This window comes from Lonchura striata, chromosome 6 (assembly GCF_046129695.1).
Source record: "Lonchura striata isolate bLonStr1 chromosome 6, bLonStr1.mat, whole genome shotgun sequence".
NCBI lineage: Eukaryota > Metazoa > Chordata > Aves > Passeriformes > Estrildidae > Lonchura > Lonchura striata.
Window position 1 is genome coordinate 53,563,025 of NC_134608.1, and position 19,721 is coordinate 53,582,745.

General features: G+C 49.5%; 2 protein-coding genes across 12 annotated transcripts in view; both read right to left on the minus strand.

Annotated features, from left to right (window-relative positions):
* The window catches only part of MYRF (myelin regulatory factor), a 56,997-nt gene extending 39,283 nt beyond the window's left edge, over positions 1-17,714 (minus strand). For 5 of the 7 annotated variants that reach the window (XM_031505112.2, XM_077784318.1, XM_021555971.2 and 2 more), the window contains exon 1: positions 17,489-17,714. In XM_031505112.2, the coding sequence (XP_031360972.2) occupies positions 17,489-17,714 (226 nt within the window). Of the gene's footprint in view, positions 1-4,447; positions 4,636-11,391; positions 11,593-17,488 lie in introns of those variants that run through there. The other 2 variants (XM_077784321.1, XM_077784320.1) reach the window with 2 other exon arrangements.
* DAGLA (diacylglycerol lipase alpha) overlaps positions 12,077-19,721 on the minus strand; it is a 56,575-nt gene continuing 48,930 nt past the window's right edge. For 4 of the 5 annotated variants that reach the window (XM_077784324.1, XM_077784323.1, XM_021555978.2 and 1 more), the window contains one exon: positions 18,433-19,360. In XM_077784324.1, the coding sequence (XP_077640450.1) occupies positions 18,433-19,360 (928 nt within the window). Of the gene's footprint in view, positions 16,311-17,521; positions 19,361-19,721 lie in introns of those variants that run through there. The other variant, XM_077784322.1, reaches the window with a different exon arrangement.

Below are 19,721 nucleotides of genomic sequence, written 5' to 3' on the forward strand. Positions count from 1 at the left end.
TCCAAAATCAAAATCACCAGGAGTGTTACCAACACCAGGAACATGGGAACAGGCTGTCCAGAGAAGTTGTGGACGACAGAGGGAGGGTTTAGATGGGATATTGGGAAGAAATTTTTCCCTGAGAGGGTAGTAAGACCCTGGAATGGATTTCTCAGAAAAGCTGTGGCTGCCCCATCTCTGAAATATCCAAGACCAGGTTGGCTGGCGCTTGGAGCAACCTGGAATAGTGGAAGGTGTTCCTGCCCATGTGGGACTGGATGATCCTTAAGGTCCCTTCCCACCCAAACCATTCCAGGATTCCATGATGACACATATCCAAACATTCCCATAGGCAAAACCATCCACTCCTGGTCACTCCGAACTCAGAGATTCCTGTGCACACACAGCCCAGCAACCCCTGCACAGACACATGGCTACTCCACAGACAATATTCCCAGTGTTCCAGCCACTTGTCCTTCATGAATACCTGTGGAGCTGTTGGATAACCTTCATGGAAACCTTCCCCTTCTGCTGAACCAACTCTTCTCTTTCCCAGCTCTACCTCGACCCCAAACCTGCTCAACTTCCAGCGCTCGCTCTCCTTTCTCTGCTCCTTTCCTGAATTCCCGCTTCCCAGCCCCCGCCAGCCCTGCTCCGAACATCTTTCCCGCTGTACATTCTTCCCCAAGCCCTTATCTCATAAATTAACCGGGAGAGGGATCCCAAATAGCTGAGCTGTGGCGTAAGCGTTTCCCTGAGGCAGGAGCGGGCGGGAGCAAGGGAAAAGTTGGGAGCAGGATGCCAGCCAAGGGTCAGACGCTGTCAACTCCCTCCTTTTCCTTTGAATCCAAACACAAACGCTCCAGGAACACTCCCAAACCCATGGAAATCTCCCTTCCCTCCCTTGCCAGAACCCTCTGGCATCCCAAGCTCACTGCTCCAGGATTTTTGCCTGAGCTCTCTTCAGCAGGATGGTCCTGGACACCTCCAAACACATGATCAGCTGTGCTAACACAAACCATGGAGTTTGGGAAGAATCCTGAGCAGAAAGGGATGATCCATGAAGATCATCCAAGTCCAACTCCTGGCCCTGCATAGCACAACCCCAAAAATTCCACCATGTACCTGAGGACAACAAGAATCTTCCCAACACAGGAGAAGCCCAGCTTGAGGACACTCAATATGAAAAGCCAGGATTGCATTCCCAGCACGTTCATCCCAGGAAAGCGTGAAGTTATCCCCAATGCATCTTTTCTCTCAGAGACTTTTCCCTAGCCCATCCCAAATACCAGAGCAAAGCCTGGGATCCTTCCCATCACTTCTCCATCCTCACACACCTCAGATCTCACCCTCAAAGAGCAGACAGCCATATTCCAGGGAAATAAGGATATCTAGGAAAAACAAGGATATCCATGGAAGTAAATATATCCAAGAAAACAAAGATATCTAGAGAGATGAGGATACCCAGAAAAAAAAAAGGCACCCAGGAAAACAAATACATCCATGGAAATAAATATATCCAGGAAAACAAGGATACCTAGGAAACAAAAATACACAAGGAAATAAGGATATCCAGGAAAACAAGGATACTCAGGAAAACAAAGGATACCCAGGGAAACAAGGAAATCCTGCCCAAGCAGACACCAAGGAAAACTTCAGAAAAATCCAGGTCCATCTCTCACAGCTGAGAAAATCAGCAGCCCCAACCAGACCTGAGATTTTGGGAGTATTTGCTTCCCAAAACAAGCCTGGCTCTGCAGAGGGGACCAGTCAAATTCCAGGATTTGGAATGACCACAGGCACCAATTCTTCCCCAGCCAACCAGCACAGCCCCCACTCCCAAACGTCTCCGTGAGGAGCCTGGTTAATCCTTGTCTGACACTAGGAAATACCAAGGGCTCAGGGATTCCTCTTAAATTTTCTGGGATTGCTTACAGCAGGCTCAGATTCTGGGAAAATCAGAGTCAAGCAAAGGAATGAGAATTCCCAAATTATTCCAGGCTTTTCAGCCTGCAGGAAGAAATCTGTCCAGGAGTGGGATGATATGTAAGAAGAAGAAAATATTTCACTCCAAGTGAGAAATAGGTTGGAAAATTATTTCCTTATGGTGGGAATTTAGCGATACATTTTAAAGGAGTAATGGGATAATTAATTCATTCCTGTAAATTATTAAATTCTAACAGATCTATTGTTTACCACATCCAAAAAACCATTCATTCCTCTGGAGGGCCAGATTCCAGGGTAAATCCAACTCCATGCCATGATTTAAGGCCCTGACCTTCACTCCCAAAAAAACAGAGGATCACTTTGGCCTCAGAATTCCTCAGAGCACAACAATTAAACCTGGCACAAGAGGGGAAAACTGAGCAGCAATTCCTGGTGGCAAAACTTTCTTCTCTTCCCTTCTCCCACTCCAGCTCCACGTCAGAACACATGCTCTGGAATAACTGCAGGAAAGGGATCGAGCTGCCCAAAGTCGTGCTCCATGGAATATTTGGCTCAGAGAGGTTTTAAGAAGGATTTTATAGCTGAGGGTAAGAAATATCCTTCAGGCACATTTTCCTTGATCCTGGATTTTTATAGAAACAGGATGGTTTTGATTCAAGAGAAAAAGAAAGATGGAGAAAGAGATAAAAAAGGGGAGAAAGGAGGAGGAAAAAGGGGGAGAAAATAAAGAAAAAAGAAAGGAGGAAAATAGAGAGGAGGAATCCCAGGATGGCTAAGGTTGTCAGTGATCTTTTGGAGTCATCTTGCTCGAGCAGGATCACCCTCAGCACCCAGAAAGAACAAGAAAATAGTAAAAGAAAGAAATCTCTATGTTATAATAAAGATGCTCTGGGGAGAGGGAGACATTCCATGTCTCCAGCTGAAGAGCCAGAGAGCTGGTCCATAAATAACATTGGGATGCTAAGCCAGAGCTCTGCAGGACTCCCGCGAGGTGCTCGGCACCCCCAGGATGGGAAGTGGGAGAGGTGAATTTAGGAGCTTGGCCCAGTGAAATCCTAAAACCAAAGGAAACCCCAGAAGGCTGCAGGGAACATGGGCTGGGAGCAACCGATAAGAGCCCTCGTGGTGAAGCTTCCCATCCTTGCTAATCCTGGGGGTCCTGGGAATCTGGGATCATGGCTGGAACCAACAAGGTGTGCTTTTTCCTTTGAAGAAGAGATGTCTTACTGAGAGGTCACATGGATGCCAGGAGAGAGGGAAGCAAGGAGGAAGCAGCTTGAGCTTCCACTTGCACCCAAAAACATCTTCTGTTCCCACTTTCCAGGATAAATCCTTCTGCCAGCCAAAGAATCCACAGGGACACCTCTGACATCACAACTACCCCAACTGCCTCTGGAGACTGGCTGTTTAATCCCACTGCTCCAAAGGGGATCCCAGCTCCAGAGCTGACCCATGGATTGGGATCCACCCCAGGATCTGTTGGGGCAATGGAGTCTCACCAGGATGGGCACATTATTCCCTCAAGCAGCACATCCATGTGGCCAGGGGCTCATCTCACAAGACACAGCCTGTGGCAACTAAGCCTTGGCCTGGCAAGCAACCCACTGGAAAACAAGGGAGGGAAACAAAGCAATGAGGGGGAAAGAGAAGGAATCAGTCACTCCACAAGGAAAAGCAGAACGCACCAAGACCAGAGCAGGGAGGGGAACACGGAGCCGAGGCAGGAACAACAATGGGATCAGGCTCCCAACACATCCCAGTTCAGCCATGAGCAACCACATTTCATCCAACAGAGGCCAAGTTCTCTTCCCAATCACTTTTCCAGCCTGGTGGGAAGGAGAGTGATCCACAGCCATGCAGTGTCCACAAGGATCCAGGCTCTGGAAGAGATCTGAGATCCATAGGCCAGAACCACTGCCATGAGCCTGCTCCTGCTCCAAGGATGGTGAGGGACATTCCAAGGTCCTTGTTGGGGTCGCAGTGGGAATCCAAGGCATGGCACAGCAACAATTCCCAGGATATCCAGCTGGGCACCCACAGTGTGCACTGGAGGATGCACAGCTGTCCCTGGGTTGTGCCCTGGGACAGGGATCTGTGCCATTCCAGAGCTGGCGAGGATGGTATGGAACAGGCTGGGACAGCTGGGATTGTTTAGCCTGGAGAAGGGAAAGCTCCAGGGAGACCCTGGAGCCCCTTTCAGTGCCTAAAGGGAGCCCAGGAGAGCTGGCGAGGGACTTTGACAGAGGGCCTGGAGCGACAGGACAAGGGGGAATGGCCTCCCACTGCCAGAGAACAGGGTTAGACGGCACGTTGGGAAGGAATTCCTCCCTGTGAGGGTGCTGAGGCCCCGGAACGGGTTTCCCACAGAAGCCGTGGCTGCCTCCCTCATCCCTGGAAATGTCCAAGCCCAGGCTGGCCGGGGCTTGCAGCAGCCTGGGCCAGCGGAGGGGCACCGGAGGAGCCGAGCGCTCCCGTCCCGCTCAGCCCATTGCCGCGGGCCGGGCCGGGCCGCCCCCGTTACCTTCAAAGAAGCGCTGCAGAGCCTCCGTCTCGTCCACCACCTCCATGGCTGGGCCATGCACGGGCCGGCCCCGGCTCAGTCCGTGCGGCTGCAGGGGGGCATCGCCCCGGCCCGGGGGGGCCCCGCCGCGACCCCCGAGCCCCGTGAGAGCGCCGAGCCCCGCTCTCAGCGCCGGGCTCCCGCTGCCCGGCGCGGCCGCCCGATGCCCATCCGAGCGCTGCCCCGCACTCGGGCTGCCGCGGCCGCCCCTCCCTCCTTCCCTCCTTCCCTCCCTCCTTCCCCGCCCCTGCTCCGCCTCCGCGCTCGGGGCACCCCCGCCGAGCCCAAAGTCACCGAAAAACAGCCGCGAGGAGCCTCCGAACTAAAGATCGGGTCACGAAAAGCAGCCACAAGCCACCAAAAGCCAGCCCCAGGCCACAAGCCACCAAAAAACAACCTCGAGTCACAGGCCACTAAAGCCCCAAAAGTGGTCACAAGCCACTAAAATCAGCCACTGAAGCCACAAAAACCAGGCACTAAAGCCCCCACAAAACAGGCTACAAAAGCATCAGAACTCTGTGCATAAAGCGCCAAATGGAGGAGGCATAAATCAGCAGGAAACAAAACAAAAAGCAGGCACAAATGAACAAAATCTGTCCAGCAAAACTGGAAAACCGGCTGCGAAACGTCAAAATTTGTGCACAAAACGCCAAAATCCCTCACAAAGCACCAACCTTCCCCTCACAAAACTACAACAGTTGTGTACAAAACAGCAAAATCTCACACAAATAATCACCCTTCCCCTCACAAAACACCAAAATTTGTGCACAAAATACCAAAATCCCTCACAAAGCACCAACCTTCCCCTCACAAAGCTACAACAGTTGTGCACAAAACACCAAAATTTGTGCACAAAACACCAAAATCCCACACAAATAATCACCCTTCCCCTCACAAAACACCAAAATTTGTGCACAAAATACCAAAATCCCTCACAAAGCACCAACCTTCCCCTCACAAAACTACAACAGTTGTGCACAAAAAAAATTTGTGCACAAAACAACAAAATTTGTGCACAAAACACCAAAATTTGTGCACAAAACACCAAAATCCCTCACAAAACACCAACCCTCCCCTCACAAAACACCAAAAATTGTGCACAAAACACCAAAATTTGTGCACAAAATACCAAAATCCCTCACAAAACACCAACCTTCCCCTCACAAAACACCAAAAATTGTGCACAAAACACCAAAATTCGTGCAGAAAACACCAAAATCCCTCACAAAGCACCAACTCCCCTCACAAAATACCAAAATCTGCCACAAACCAAAGTCACGAGGCACCAAAAAAATCAGCCAAAAGCTGCCAAAAATCCAACCACAAAGCACTCAAACCCAAGAAGAGCCCTAAACCGCCAAAAATCCAGCTACAAACTACCAAAATCTGTCCATAAACCAGAAAACAAAAAGTTACAGAGCACTAAAACATGGCCACAAGTCACCAAACGTCACAAGCTACCAAAATCCATCCAGAAACCACCAAAAAAAAAAACAGCCACAAAATACCAAAATCTGTTCACACCCAGAAAGCACCAAAATTTGTGCACAAAACACCAAATATTTCATAAAGCACCAAACTCCACTCACAAAACACCAAAATCTGCCACAAAGAAAAGTCACAAGGCAGCAAAATAAGACAGCCACGAGCCACTAAAATCTAGCCAGAAATCACTGAAAAACACCCTCAACGCACCAAAATATGTCCCCAAGGCACCCAAATCTGTCTCCAAAGTCATGACACCAAAAAAGAGCCACAAACCATCAAAAATCCAGCCACAAATGACCAAAATCCATCCAGAAATTACGAAAACCCAGTTATAAATTACTAAAAGCAGCCACAAAACACTGAAGCCACCACAAATTACCAAAATGCAGCCACAAACCAGCAAACCTGTTCATAAAACCAGCCCTGAGGCACAAAATCCAACCACAAACCACCAAAATCCTCCCAGAAATTCCAAAACCAGCCACAAATCACTGGAATCCGGTTTTTAAAAAAGACACAAATGACTGAAATCCTGGCACAAATTACAAAACCAGGAAATCCCAAAAATCCAGCCTCACATTCCAGCCACAGACCACAAAACTGACTGCAAATCATCAAAATCCAGCTACAGATCTCCCTAAACCAGCACCAAATCATCAAAATCCAGCCTCAAATCCTCAAAATCCAGCCCCACATCGACCTAAACACCAAATCCAGCCCTAAATCATCAAAATCCATCTGCAAACCACCAAACCCCAGTCCCAAATCACTAGAATCCAGCCCTAAATCCACCAAAAATTAGCTTTCAAATCACCCAAATCTGGCTCCAAATCACCCTAAACCAGCCCTAAACACCAAATCTAGCTGCAAATCACCCACATCCAGCTGCAAATCACCCACATCCAGCTGCAAATCACCCACATCCAGCCCCAAACCCCCAAATGCAGCCCCAAGTCACACTAAACCAGGAGCAAATCCCCCAAATCCAGCCCAAATCACCCAAATCCAGCCCAAATCACCCAAATCCTGCCCCAAATCACACTAAACCAGCAGCAAATCACCAAAATCACCCCCAAACACCAAATCCAGGTTGAAATCACCCTAAACCAGCCACCAAATTCAGGCTGAAATCATCCAAATCCAGCCCCAAATCCCACCCCAAACCCCAACCCCTGCCCCCTCAGGGGAAGGCCCAGCTGTGGTTTGTTGTCCCCAGATGTTCCCACAATTCCCAGTAACGCCCGACTCCCCCCAGCCCTCCCACCCCATAATGACTCCAATCAAATAAATAAGGGCCCGCTGGGAATAATGTCCATGAAGTTCCGAGTTCTCGGAGTGCCGGGGCCCTGCCAGCCCCAAACTGTGGGGCCTTTCTGCTGCGGGCCAGCCAGGGCACAATGAGGGATTGTCCAGCCCCACATCCCAATTGAGAAGGGCAGATTCTCCGGGATATATAAATATATTTATCCTGCTCCCACAGCTGTGCAGTGACCAATTCTTCTCCTGGGAGAGGAGGGGGATTGAGGATTGGGGACAGTAATGGGTCTATTATTTTGGGATGGAGAGAACGAGCCCTTTTTTCTCCTCTCTCTCCACATTAAGACAATTGTTATTCCCCGCTCTCCTTGTTCCTGCTCTCAGTCCCTTGTTTTGGGCACAAGCTGCGTGGGAAGGAAAGGAAATTAAGGGGAAAGGATGTCGAGTGGCAGCCCAGCCTAAACCCTGTTACATGTTTGTCCCCAATACTTTAATTAAATAAAGATTAAACCCAGCACTAAAGTCAGAATTGAACTGAATGATCCTTGGAGGTTTCTTCCAACACTGGATATTGAATCCTAGAATGTATGATTCTATAATTTAGAATCCTGGAATCATATCCCATACTTTTGTGGATTCATAACATCATCATTTGATTTCTAGAATCACATTCCATGATTCTATGATTTAGAGTCGCAGAAGCCTGGAATGGCTTGCCTTAGGAGGGAACTTAAAGCTCATCCATGGAATTCTTCAGCTGGGAATAGCTCCAGGCCATGATATCCCTGAGTCCCTCACCCTGTAGGACACTGGGAAAATCCTGTTTGGGACTCACCTTCCTTGCAGAAAGATCCCAGCATCTGAAGGGCAGATTTCCACACCATTCTGGCTCATATATCCAACATAATCGAATATCTGGGATATGTGCTTGACTGAGAGCATTCATCTTCCTCTTTCATCCTTGTCATTCCCATTCACTCCCAAAAAATCCCTTGTACTCAACTTTGTTTGCATTAAAATCCTTCTTTTTCTATGGTAGGATGACTTTAACTTGGGATAACTCAAAGCATCCAGTTCCTTCCTTAATTTCCTTCTCCACTTAAGGACAGATTCCTAGAACTGATCTTGAGGGACAGGGATCATGGAATTCTGGAATTATTTGAGTGGGAAGTGACCTTAAAGCTCATCCACTTCCACCAGCACTTCCACAAGTTCCTGCCTGTGACCACATTGGACCATATAGCTGGAGGAGGATCAAAAGATTTGGGAAAGGATCCTGAGCCCAGATTTGGATCCCTCTGGATTGACCATGTTGGACTTGGCCTGGGATTCCCCCTCTGAAAGTGTAAAATCCTGTGGAGCAACTAGTTTAAAATAAAAATAGGATGCTTCCCTCCTTTCCTTAAGGAAAATGTCAACATTCCCACATCCCAGCCTGTCATGAGACAGCTCTGGAGTGCCACACACCCCTTACCAGACAGGAAAATCCCCTTTGGAACAGCTCATTAAGGATTCAAATCCTCAAATTTGAGGGTTCTGCCCTCACAGAGTGGCTGCCATTTCCAGAACACCCTCCTCAGGACATATCCCTAAAGAATCTTTGCTCCTTCCCAACTTTCCTCCTTCCCTGGTGCCTAAATCAAGGTGTGGATGATCCATGTCCTTCTCACCTGAGTCTTCCTTCTGCCTCCCAGTCCTGCTCAGCTCCCACTCTTAAGGAATGCTGCCCTTTCCCTTCCCAGACCTGATTAAAGGGAAAAGACCCATTGGAGAAACACACCAAGGGAAGGAGCCAACCTTATCCATGTGGGTTGGTCCAGCTCCCTTCCTGCAGTGAGCTGGGAATGCAGCACTTCAGGGATGGACTTGTGGGATCCCCAAAGGATCCTAGAGAGTTCTGAATCCTGAAAAATCAAAGGTATTGCTTTGATCCATAGGAAGGCAGCTCCAGTGGGTCCAAACCCAGTCCCTCATTGCTTTTCCTTTCTCCTGCCCTCCACGTTTCCCACATTTCTCCCCCTTCCCAATCCCCTCCAGGTCATGCCCCCTGCAAACCCTACTCTCCCAATCCCACGTGGCTCGCCAGCAGCACGAGCCAGGAAGGGGTGGAGAGATATTACTTGGGATATTACTCATGGAAGGTGCGGCCGGGGCTCCCTTCGGCGCCAAATTTCAAAGTCCAGTTTCCAACAAAACAGTAATTCAGGAATTTCCCCCTCCCTTACCCCATCCCTCCCCACATCCCAACCTCCATCTGAGATTCCCAGGCATGACTGGAAGGATTTGGAGTCTATTTTTAACATTTTTCCAGCAGCTCTGAGCATGGACACCTCAGTCTCTGGAAGGGTGCTGGAATCATTGATCTGACTCACATGAGGCTCAGCCGAGCAGGGATCATGAATCCAGGATCATCCAATGGATATAAGATCTATTTCTCCTGGTGGGACCAGGTCCCAAAGAAGCTGCTGTGTCACTGTTGGAAATGCTGGAATACTTGGAATCTCCTACTCACATACCACCCCAACGCAGGCACAAATTTCCCAAATACCAGATGGTTTGGGTGGGAAGGAACTTCAAAGCTCATCCCATTCCATCCACTGCCATGGGCAAGGACACCTTCCACTATCCCAGGCTGCATCAAGCTTTGTCCAACATGGACTTGACACTTCAGGGACGAAGCAGCCACAGCTTCTCTGGGAAATCCTTTCCAACCCCCAGGGAAGCTCCCACCCTGCTGGAGGCGGAAGCAGAGCTCCCTCCATTATCTCGTCCTGACAGGAGACCTGTGCAGATCAATCCCTTCCTGGTTATCCATTAACTCCAAAGGGTTCGTTCCCGAGATGGAGAGAACACCTCCATTGATTTATAAACGAGTAAAGGACTATCTTCAGGAAGGAACACACATGTCCTCAGAGACCTCTGGAACTGGAAGTGCAAGGACTCAATCCCGGCCTGGAGCAGGGAAGTGTCACCCACCCACTCCTAAGGACATCCATGGAAAACCCCTGTCCACTCTGTCAGGACAAACAAGGCCACAAGAGCTGGATGTGCATTCCAAGGAAGTTCTGTAGCAGGAAGGATAAGTACAGATTGCTGGAAAATCCAAGGAGACATTGCTGAGGAGGCAGGTAAATGCAAATGCTGGTGGAATAGGCCAGGAATTACAGCTGGACCATCACCCTCAGATCACTGTTTCCTTTCCCTCTTTTCCAATGGAAATACAACCTGGAATGCTTGGAGAAACCCTGAGGAAGTATTTGTGCCATGCTGGTTTCCATTGAATTAATTAACAATTTGATCCCAGCTCTAGTTAATTAAATATTCCCATTATTTTCCCTCATTTTCTTTGTTTGCTGGGGAATGCTTCAAAAATGGTTGGAAAATTTGGGGTTTTTTTCTGTAATTCTGGATATTTTCTCAATGGATTGGAAACAACTTCTCAATAAACTGGGATTTTTTCCCTAAGGCCACCAACACACCCAGCAGACAGAGAATCTCCTTGGAAAACACGACTACATCCCAAAGGAAGGCTTTTAATAGGTTTTATAGCAGCATCCCCCACTCCTGCTGTGTCCACAGCCATACATTTTCATCCTTAAAAACTGAATTAAAGCAGCCTCTCCTAAACATGGATTATTTCATGTTTATGCAAGGATAGCAGCCAGAGTTGGATGTTTTCCTTCCCCGGGAGAGGAAGGGTTTTCAGAAGAGTCAGTATCCTTTTATGAGGCCGATATAGCTCTGGGTAGGGAAAAAAATCCCACAAAACCATCCCAAAACATCGGGCACTTCAACATTCCAGCACTTTTTATAGGCATTTTTATAGGAACTCAGTAGTTCAGCCACTTTTGAGCTCTTAATTCCCTGATAGTCCCTTCAGGAGCAGCCATAAAAACAATTCCATGCAGCCATTAATAGGATTACACACTTCCAGGCATTCCTTTTCTCCCTGGATTTTTTCTAACTGGTCAGCAAGCTCCAGGACTTCTCCTGCCCTTGTTCCCCATCCTTGTAAGCCATAAATACAGCTTTCCCTTTTCCAGAATATGGATGATATGGAATAATTCAGCTGGGAACAGCTCTCAGGCAGTGAGATCCTGCTTTACAACTCCCAGAGCCGTGTCCTCTGGGACACTGGGAAAATCCCAGTTTGGACTCACCTGGCTCACAGAAGGATCCCAGCAACTTCATGTTCTTCCAAAGGGAAGATCTCCACACTGTTCAGACTAGAATATCCAATAGATTGAATATTTGAGATATAACCTTGACTGAAAGCACACATGCTTCTCTTCTATCCCTGTCATTCCCATTCACTCCCAAAAAATTCCCTGTTTGCACTAAAATCCTTCTTTTTATCAACAGGTTGAATTTAACTCGGAATAACTCAAAGCATCCAGTTCCTTCCTTAATTTCCTTCTCCACAGAAGGAGAGATTCCAAGAATTCATCTCAAGGGACAGGGATCATGGAATCCTGGAATGGTTTGGGTGGGAAGGGACCTTAAAGATCCAGTTCCATCCCTGCCATGGGCAGGGGCACTTTCCACTGCTTCCAGGACAACTTCCAGCCTGCTCCAACCTGGCCACAGGATGGCAAATCCACAACCTTTGGATGTTCCCCCAAGTGTTTTCCCACTCCAAAGGCTGAGATCCAGAGCAGAGAGAGCTGGAGAAGAAACAACCAACCCCCAGTGATTCCCTGGATCCTTCCCAAGAGCCACACACCCAATTCCTGATGTCCTTCCCACCTCTCCAACTCACTCACCACCCTTCAAGGCAGAAACCTCAGGCAATTCCCAACCATCCATGTCCAGGATATCCTTGGGAACAGTCACATACTCCAGCCATGCTTCCAACATCCATTTTATACAGAGTGCCATAGAATATACAGAAAATTTATATACATCCATGTTTCTGGAATTCGGTTATAATTAATCCGGTTCTTTCTTTACAGCGGGATTAGTTCAGATCTTTCGTACAGAGGTACAAAAAAAGTCACATGGAGAATGAAGGGCACATGAGGAGTGCTTGAGTTTCCTTGGAATCTTCATGCTGGGGCAGCTCGGAGCAGGGATTCAGAGGGCAGCATTCCCAGGATGTGCGTGGGGATGCAGGATGCTGGGCTGTTTCCCCCACAGTTGCATATCCAAGTACTCCAAGCCCTGCCAGAAGCAGTGGAAGTGCCTCAGAGCTCCCTGGAAGGGCTGGTTCTCCCAAAACGGCCAAAGGCTTTAGCTCTAAGGAGGCAATTAGGATCCAGCAGGAAATGAATCCAGAGGTATCCTGCTCTGAGCTGCCCCAGCACAAGATGGGACACAGGTGACAGGCAGGAAGGGCTTTTCCAGAGAGGCAGAGCCAAAGGAAAGGGGTTTGCAGGGCTCAACATTCCAGACAGGGAGGCACAGCCCATTTCCAAATATCCCTGTGCCATTAGGAATTCCACTTGGCGCCAGGACAGGAGCTTGAGAGTATTCCCTGGATTTGTGGAGGGAAAGGTGGGAAGCCAGAGCTGCAGGTGAGGCCACTCTGCCACCACCAAGCACTGGGGACATCCCAGGAAAGGAGTTAGGACCCAAAGGGTGTGGCAGAGTCCTAGGAAAACCCCTGCCAGCATCCCTTTGCACACAAACTTCCCAAAAGTGGATATCCCAGCAGGACAGGCCTGTGCCACCCCCACCTGGGACTTCCAGCTCTGAGCCATCGGAACTGCACCAAAGCCTGGGATGGGAAGCAGGGAAGTGGAATCCAAAGAAAAAACCAACGTCAAGGCTTGTTCCTGTGCTGCAAGGATTTTCAGGAATCAAGAGGTGAAGACAGGGAGAGGTTCCCCTCACCCCACAGGTGTGCTGGGAAAGTGGGAAAGTCGGGGCACGCAGCATGGTGTGACACAGCGATATCAAAAGGGATTGGACAGAACAAGGAAAGCAGGAAAAATTCCCAGGGAGCTTACCTTTGGAAGGGGGCTGCTCCAGAGCCAGGGAGAAACTTGGTGTGAGCTGAAGGAAATCACCTGCCTCAGGTCAAGATTTGCTTTTGGCACTTGGATACGACCTCGGGCAGCAGGGCAAAGTGGGAAGATGTGGGAAGTCCTGGCTGAGGCAGAACGGAAGAGCTCGGGAGCAAGGGCAGCTCCTACCAGGCCTTGGCCACACTTCCATCCTCCCAAAGAAGTGGAAAGTAAGGTGGGAAATGTCTGATCCCAGAAATTGGGACCTGAAGTCAGGGAGAACAAAGGCACAAGAGGTATGAACTCAAAACACATGGAAAAAGCAATGGGAATGGAGACAGCAAAGCACTTGGAGGCTGATGATGATTCCCTATGACAAAATAAGGAATTGCCCTAGTCCTTGGCTATTTGGAATTTCCAGCCCTTAAGTAGCTCCTTGGAGCTGGAAGAAGGGGAAGGACATCAAAGACTGCTGATCCAGCCCCCTTCCCATCCCTCTCTCCATCCATAACACCCCTGTGGATCTGACTGGAGAGGAAAGGACTCCCAGACAGAATCCCAGCTTCCAGCTGCAATATTCCTTCCTCTCCTTCTTCCCACAGCTGCCAAGGATGGGCAGTGATTGCCTCCAGCAGGATCCATGCAGCATTGCTTCCTCCACGCAGGAGCCATGAGAGGGAGCTTTGGCACAAGAAATGAGGCTCTTCCTGAAATCCAGCAGCTCTTCCCAAAAATCAGCACTGCACAGGCTCTGGGAACAAAGGAACAAGCCCAGTTCCAGGCAGTGCTTTCCAACTGCTTCCTTCAGAGGAATTTCTCAGCAGAGCAATCCATGCAGAGGTGTTGCTGGCATTCCCAATCTTCCCTTTTCTGCAGCACTGTAACAGTGCAAGCAGGGAATCACAGAATTCCAGAATCATTTGGAAACTCCCACCCACTGCCGTGGGCAGAGACATCTTTCCCCAGCCCAGGTTGTTCCAAGCCTTATCCAACCTGGCCTGGAATATTTCCAGGGATGAGGAATCCACATCTCCCTTGGCAATGTTTGGATGTTACACAAAGTCTGCAGTTACAACCACTATCCCTAAACCCATTGAAATTAAATATTCCTGCTCCCATCCTGCAAAGCCAGAATGTCCTACTGCCAAGGGAAGAATATCCCAGAATGGATAAGGATAAACCCAGCATAGAGGGGAGCTCCAGCCCAGCAATTCCCAAGGCAAACACAGAAGGGCTCTGCTGCCCAATGGCAGCTCTTGGATACAGCCTCAAAACACAAATCCAAACACACCCATTCCAGCAATAATTAATCTCACCTAATTCCCATTGCTAGGAGTAATCCTGATTATTCCTATGTCCCAATTTGTAAATGAAAGTTGTGTGGATGAGTCCATGGAAATAATATTATCTGCCTGCAGGAAAAGAGCAGCAAAAGCTGGGAAAACATCAAAGTGCATGAAGCATGTGTTAGAGATACTGATCCTGTATCCCCACGCTCGGAGCTTTTCCTCCTTCTTACATGCCCTTGGAAACAGATTTCCCACTTTAATCCTGCATGGGACCATCAACTATTCCTGGAATATAACATCCTAAAATAATAGAACTGGGAATCACTGGAATTCTGTAAACACACTCCCCACCCTCTGCCAACCCAGCCCTCTGCAGAGACCAAAATACCTCCCATAAATAGGAGGCATTTTGCTTTGGAAAAAAGTTCCTAAAAAGTTCCAAGAATCTCATTTAACTGCTTTGGAGTTGTTTTCCTATGTTTCCCATGTGCTACCAAGGATGTAGAATGAGCCATCAGCACCCTGAGAGAAGGGAGGGATGATGTGGCTCCTGAAATAGGTGAGAAGAACAGGGAGCAAAGAAAAGAGAGACGTTTTAGGAGGAAATGAATAGTCCAAATGGAGAAGGCAGCCCTGATGGGGAAGAAGCAATGATAAATACCAGAAAAGGCCTGGTATATCCTCAGCACTGCAGGATCCTTCCCAAATTTTTGGCACTGCTGCAATGAAAGCAGCAATAAAATCAATTTACTGGTGCAGAAGAGCCTCAGCTCCATTCTTCTGCCAAGAAACCCTTGGAATAGTTTGTTGTAAAGGACCTTTAAAGGTCACTCAGTCAGTCCAAGGAAGAGAGATCAGAATGGATTTTAAGGATGAAGCAAGGAATGGGTGACCTGTTGGCCAGTCTGGGATCTGAGGTGTCAGGCACTTCCAGCACTGACTCTGCACAGGTTGGAACATCCTGTTGGAGTATCATGGGAATATCCGAAGATCAGAAGGCACAAAGCTGAAGAAGCAGAAGCCAAAAGATTTGGAAAACTGGAGATGCTTCGTATTCCCAAAGACAGAGCAGACAGAGCAGGAAGAGAAAGCAGGAAGTGTACAGTACAGATGAAGGAGGTAGCTGCAGCTTCAACATTTATTTCAGCATTCCAGGTGTGCTTTTCCAGGAGGATATGGGAGACCAGCCTTTCCAAATGCCCAGATAGCAAAGGAGTGATGGGAATGGAGACACAGAATGCTGAGGATCAAGACACAGAGACATTTAAAGCAGAAATAATTCCAAGAATGTGGATTTCATTTGGGAGGATTGGGATCAGATCTGTTTGTCAACAAAAATCAGGAATTATCCACAATGGGATACAATGAGAACCTTCAAGGGGCTCTTTTGTGCCTTTACTCCTTGACCTGTGGCAAGCCCAGCTCCCAGGAATTACGTATTTTCAGGTTTTCCAAAATCCAGTAATCACAGAGCAAAAAAAAATGGAGCATTCCAGACTGCTTCCTGTCAGGGCAAGGGAAGGCCATTCCTATGGGATACAGTTCCAATGGCACAAAGAAGGAAACAGTCACCCAAGGACTGAGTTTTCCAGGACATGGCACAGGAACGTCAGGGAAGGGACTTTCTAGTGCAACATTTGAGCCATGGAACATCAGCAGGTTCCCACGGGAATCATTTTAGGAGGGAGATATCCCACTTTTCCTCACCTGGAGGCACCTCCCACCAGTAGTTCCATCTAATCCCAGGTATCCATGTCGCTCCCAGGGATAGAGATGATCCTTTTCCTTTGTGTTTTAAAGTGCTTTGCAGATCCCAAACTCTGCCTTAGTGCTAAGGGTTAATTCCTGCTGGGAATAAGGGCAGGAATGAGCTCCTTATCCCGACTCCTGGACCAGAAGGGGAGCTAGCCCGCTAGCCCCAGCCTCCCTTGCCCCTCAGCTCCCCTTTTCCCCTCAAACCTTCCTAGATTTTTGTGCGTATTCCTGAAAAATCACCTCAGTAGTGTTTCCTGAGTGCAGGAATTCCTCTTTACCATGTGCTGTGCTCCTGAACCATCTGCTCCCTGCTCCTTTTTTAAGGACCTACAAAAACAAAAAGAACTTCTGGTTGCTCAGAACAAAAGGATTTTTCCTTCTCCAAATCCCTCTGAATCCAGAGGGGCTTCCTCCCTCTGTTTCCACTCAGGCAAAGGTCACCTTTGGAACCTTAAACCACAGGGATTATGTTTTCCTGGCCACTTGAAGCACTTCTGAAGTCTCTGAAACAGGTAAGGAGCAGGGGCTGGAGCATGCCACGCTGAATGCAGTGGGATATCAACACTTGGACCCAGAATCCAGTGGAATTCCATGCACCCAGGATTATTTACATCAATGCACACTGGTTATAAAGTGCTCAATGGCATTGGACCCCACTGGCTCCCAGGAAGCACAGCCCTGACCTATCCCAGCACTTCCACAGCCCACAGGGAGACCAGGAAGCCTGGGATTTGCCGGGAGCTGAGCTCCTGGAAAGCACAGCATCCTCCTACAATGGAAATAGCACTGCTAAGGAGGGGAAAAGGAAGCAACCACATAATTCTAAGGAAGTTAAACCAGGAATTCCTTTTCCAGGGAGGAAGGATGGAGCTCTGGGGAGAGGCATCAGTAACTGCTGAGCTTTGACGGGGAGTAGTGGCAATTCAAGGCCTTTTCCAGGTCCCAAAAATGTTTCATTTCCTAGGATAGGTAGTTTTCCTCCTGCTCCCATCATTGGAAAACCTGCCTGGAGAGGTGCAGCAGGCTCCTCTGGGCCCGGAGGCTCAGGTAGTTTTCCTAACTTGCTCAAACTTTCCTATATAGAATTGTGCAGGTGGGGAGAGGGGGCAGGTGGTTACCCCCAAATCTAAGCCACTTGGGAAGCGGGGGGCTTGGAATTCTGCCTGCCCATCCTCTCTTCTCTCAGTCCCCAGAGGGAACAGCACAGGAAGGAGAGGATGACCATGGATTTTCCTTCGGGAAAGCCTCCCTGTTTCCTTAATAAATACCTTCGAACCAGCTTAGCAGCTCTGTAAACATACAAGAGATTGCAACCCTGGGAAAAAGTCCATATTTTCCCTGAATTCTCAATGACAGAGGCTGGCACTGATCCACAGATGCTGCATATTGGGTGGTGTGAGGACCCTCAGGGATCCAGGAGAGAGACTTCCAGACTCCACAGGGGCCTCGGAAATAATGCCAGGTGCATTTTGCAGTTGATCCATCCACATCCATGCAGCTCTGAGATGAGAATCCTTGCAGTCCCACAGGAATGTCACCAGGTTGGAGGCGGTCCAGGGAACTGAGGAGTGATGGGGGTGATATCCAGGAGAACTTTCTGCCAAAGGCAGAGGGATTGGGCTCTTGAGAACAGCGTCCTTCCCTCTCAGGAGTGCTCAGGGAAGAGAAACCATGGTGCCAACCCCATTCCTGCTGCGCCTGGCCGGGAAGGGGAGACTGGATTTGGGGGGAATACAGCCCCAATGGCTTTAAAACAGGAGTGTCCTACAAAAGCAATCCCCATGGAAGTGTGCCGAATTGGATCTTGGGCCGGATCCGTGGTAGTGCAACAGGGCCCAAAGTCTCAATCCGCTCATTTCCCAAAACCACCAGCTCGGTCCCGAGGAGAGTGATCTCACCTGGCTCCCTCCTGCTTCCATCTATCCAGGTATCTCACTCCCAAACTCAGCAGGTGCCCCAGGGCAAGGAATCTGCCTCTGGAATGAGACAGGCTGAGGTAGGGAACTTTAGTGCCTCAGACCCTCTCAGGCCCCGTGGGGCAAAGCTTCTCCCAGCTCCAAGCACAGGATTCCAGTACAATCCATCCTCCAGACACCACCACTGGGTCACCCCAGAAAGGATTTTTCCAGCTGTCTCCTCTGATCCCAACTGCCCGATGACAGCCTCCTCCATGGATTATCCCACTTGGATCATTCCACCCCTTTCCCCTGCACTAAAGGGCCGAAATCATGAGGTCGTCCTGCTTGGCAGGGCTGGTTACATGTCCGGAGGGGGTGGAAGTCCGGATTTTATCCGTGGCCAGGCATTCCTGGCTGCTCACACCCGTGGGAGTGATATCCATGAGTTCTCCGGATGAGCTAAGGGGGAAGGAGGGTGACACGGAGATTCCCGACGAAGGATCCGTCGAGCCCGCAAACAACCTCGGGGGCTTTGGGACTAAGTTGGGCTCGTACTGTGCCCTCAGCAGGATCTCCTGGTCGCTGACGGATTTGGGCATCTCCGCAAAGTCGCTGGAGCTGTCCGACACCATCATGCAGTAAATGTCCTGGAAGGAGCTGCTTTTGCTGTCCAGGTTGAAGAGGCTGTCGATGAACTCGGCGAATTCCAGCACCTGGGGACTGGGAACGTCGGCCAGGCGGCCGTTGTGGAGCGGCGGCTCTTCCCGAGGGGACGAGGACGCGCGCTCCCCGTCGCTCCCGGTGCCCTCGGCGCTGCAGCGGCGCTGGGGGGTGGTGCCGCCGCTGTTGAGGACGTTTTCCGGAGGCTGCGTCTCCTGGGAATGCTTGGAGAGGCTGTCAGCAGCCAGCAGCTCTGTCCGGGAGCTGAGGGATGGGTTTTCCTCAGGGATAACGGGGTCTATATAAAAGCAGTGCGTCTCGTCCTTCTCCATGACCGCATGGAGGCTGGGGGAGCCCCGGATACTCCGGAAACCAGAGGAGCGCCGGGAATCGAAGCTGTAGATGGATTCGTTGTCTGAGAGGCTCTCCATGGTGGCCAGAGGAGCACGGCGGTCCTGGAGCTCCACGGAGAGACGTTCCTTAGTGTCCAGGAGAAGCAGCTCCACGGGGTCCTTCTGCACGGGAGAAAGTGGCTTTGTCTCATAGAATCCCTCCAGGCTGATTTCTGAATGGGATTTGCTCCTACAACAGGAAACAGAGAACATGAGGCTGCAGAATTCCAGAACACCTAGAGGATCCAAGGGTTCCTCACACCGCTCCTTCAAACAGAGGCATCCACAGCTCCGAGGAATCTCTTCTCGCTCCATCCTCCCAGCTGGAAATATCACAAATGGATTCTCCCTATGCAAACTCCAGTTCTTGCTCTTCTCCCTTTTTTCCTGGCTCACTAAATCCTTCTCTCCTGTCCAGAGAGGCTGTAGACTATCCCTGATGGCGTTCCAGGTTGGACGGGGCTTGGATTAACCTGGGCTGGTGGAAGGTGTCCCTTCCCATGTCAGGGCCTGGAACTGGATGATCCTTAAATCCCTTCCAAACCAAACCG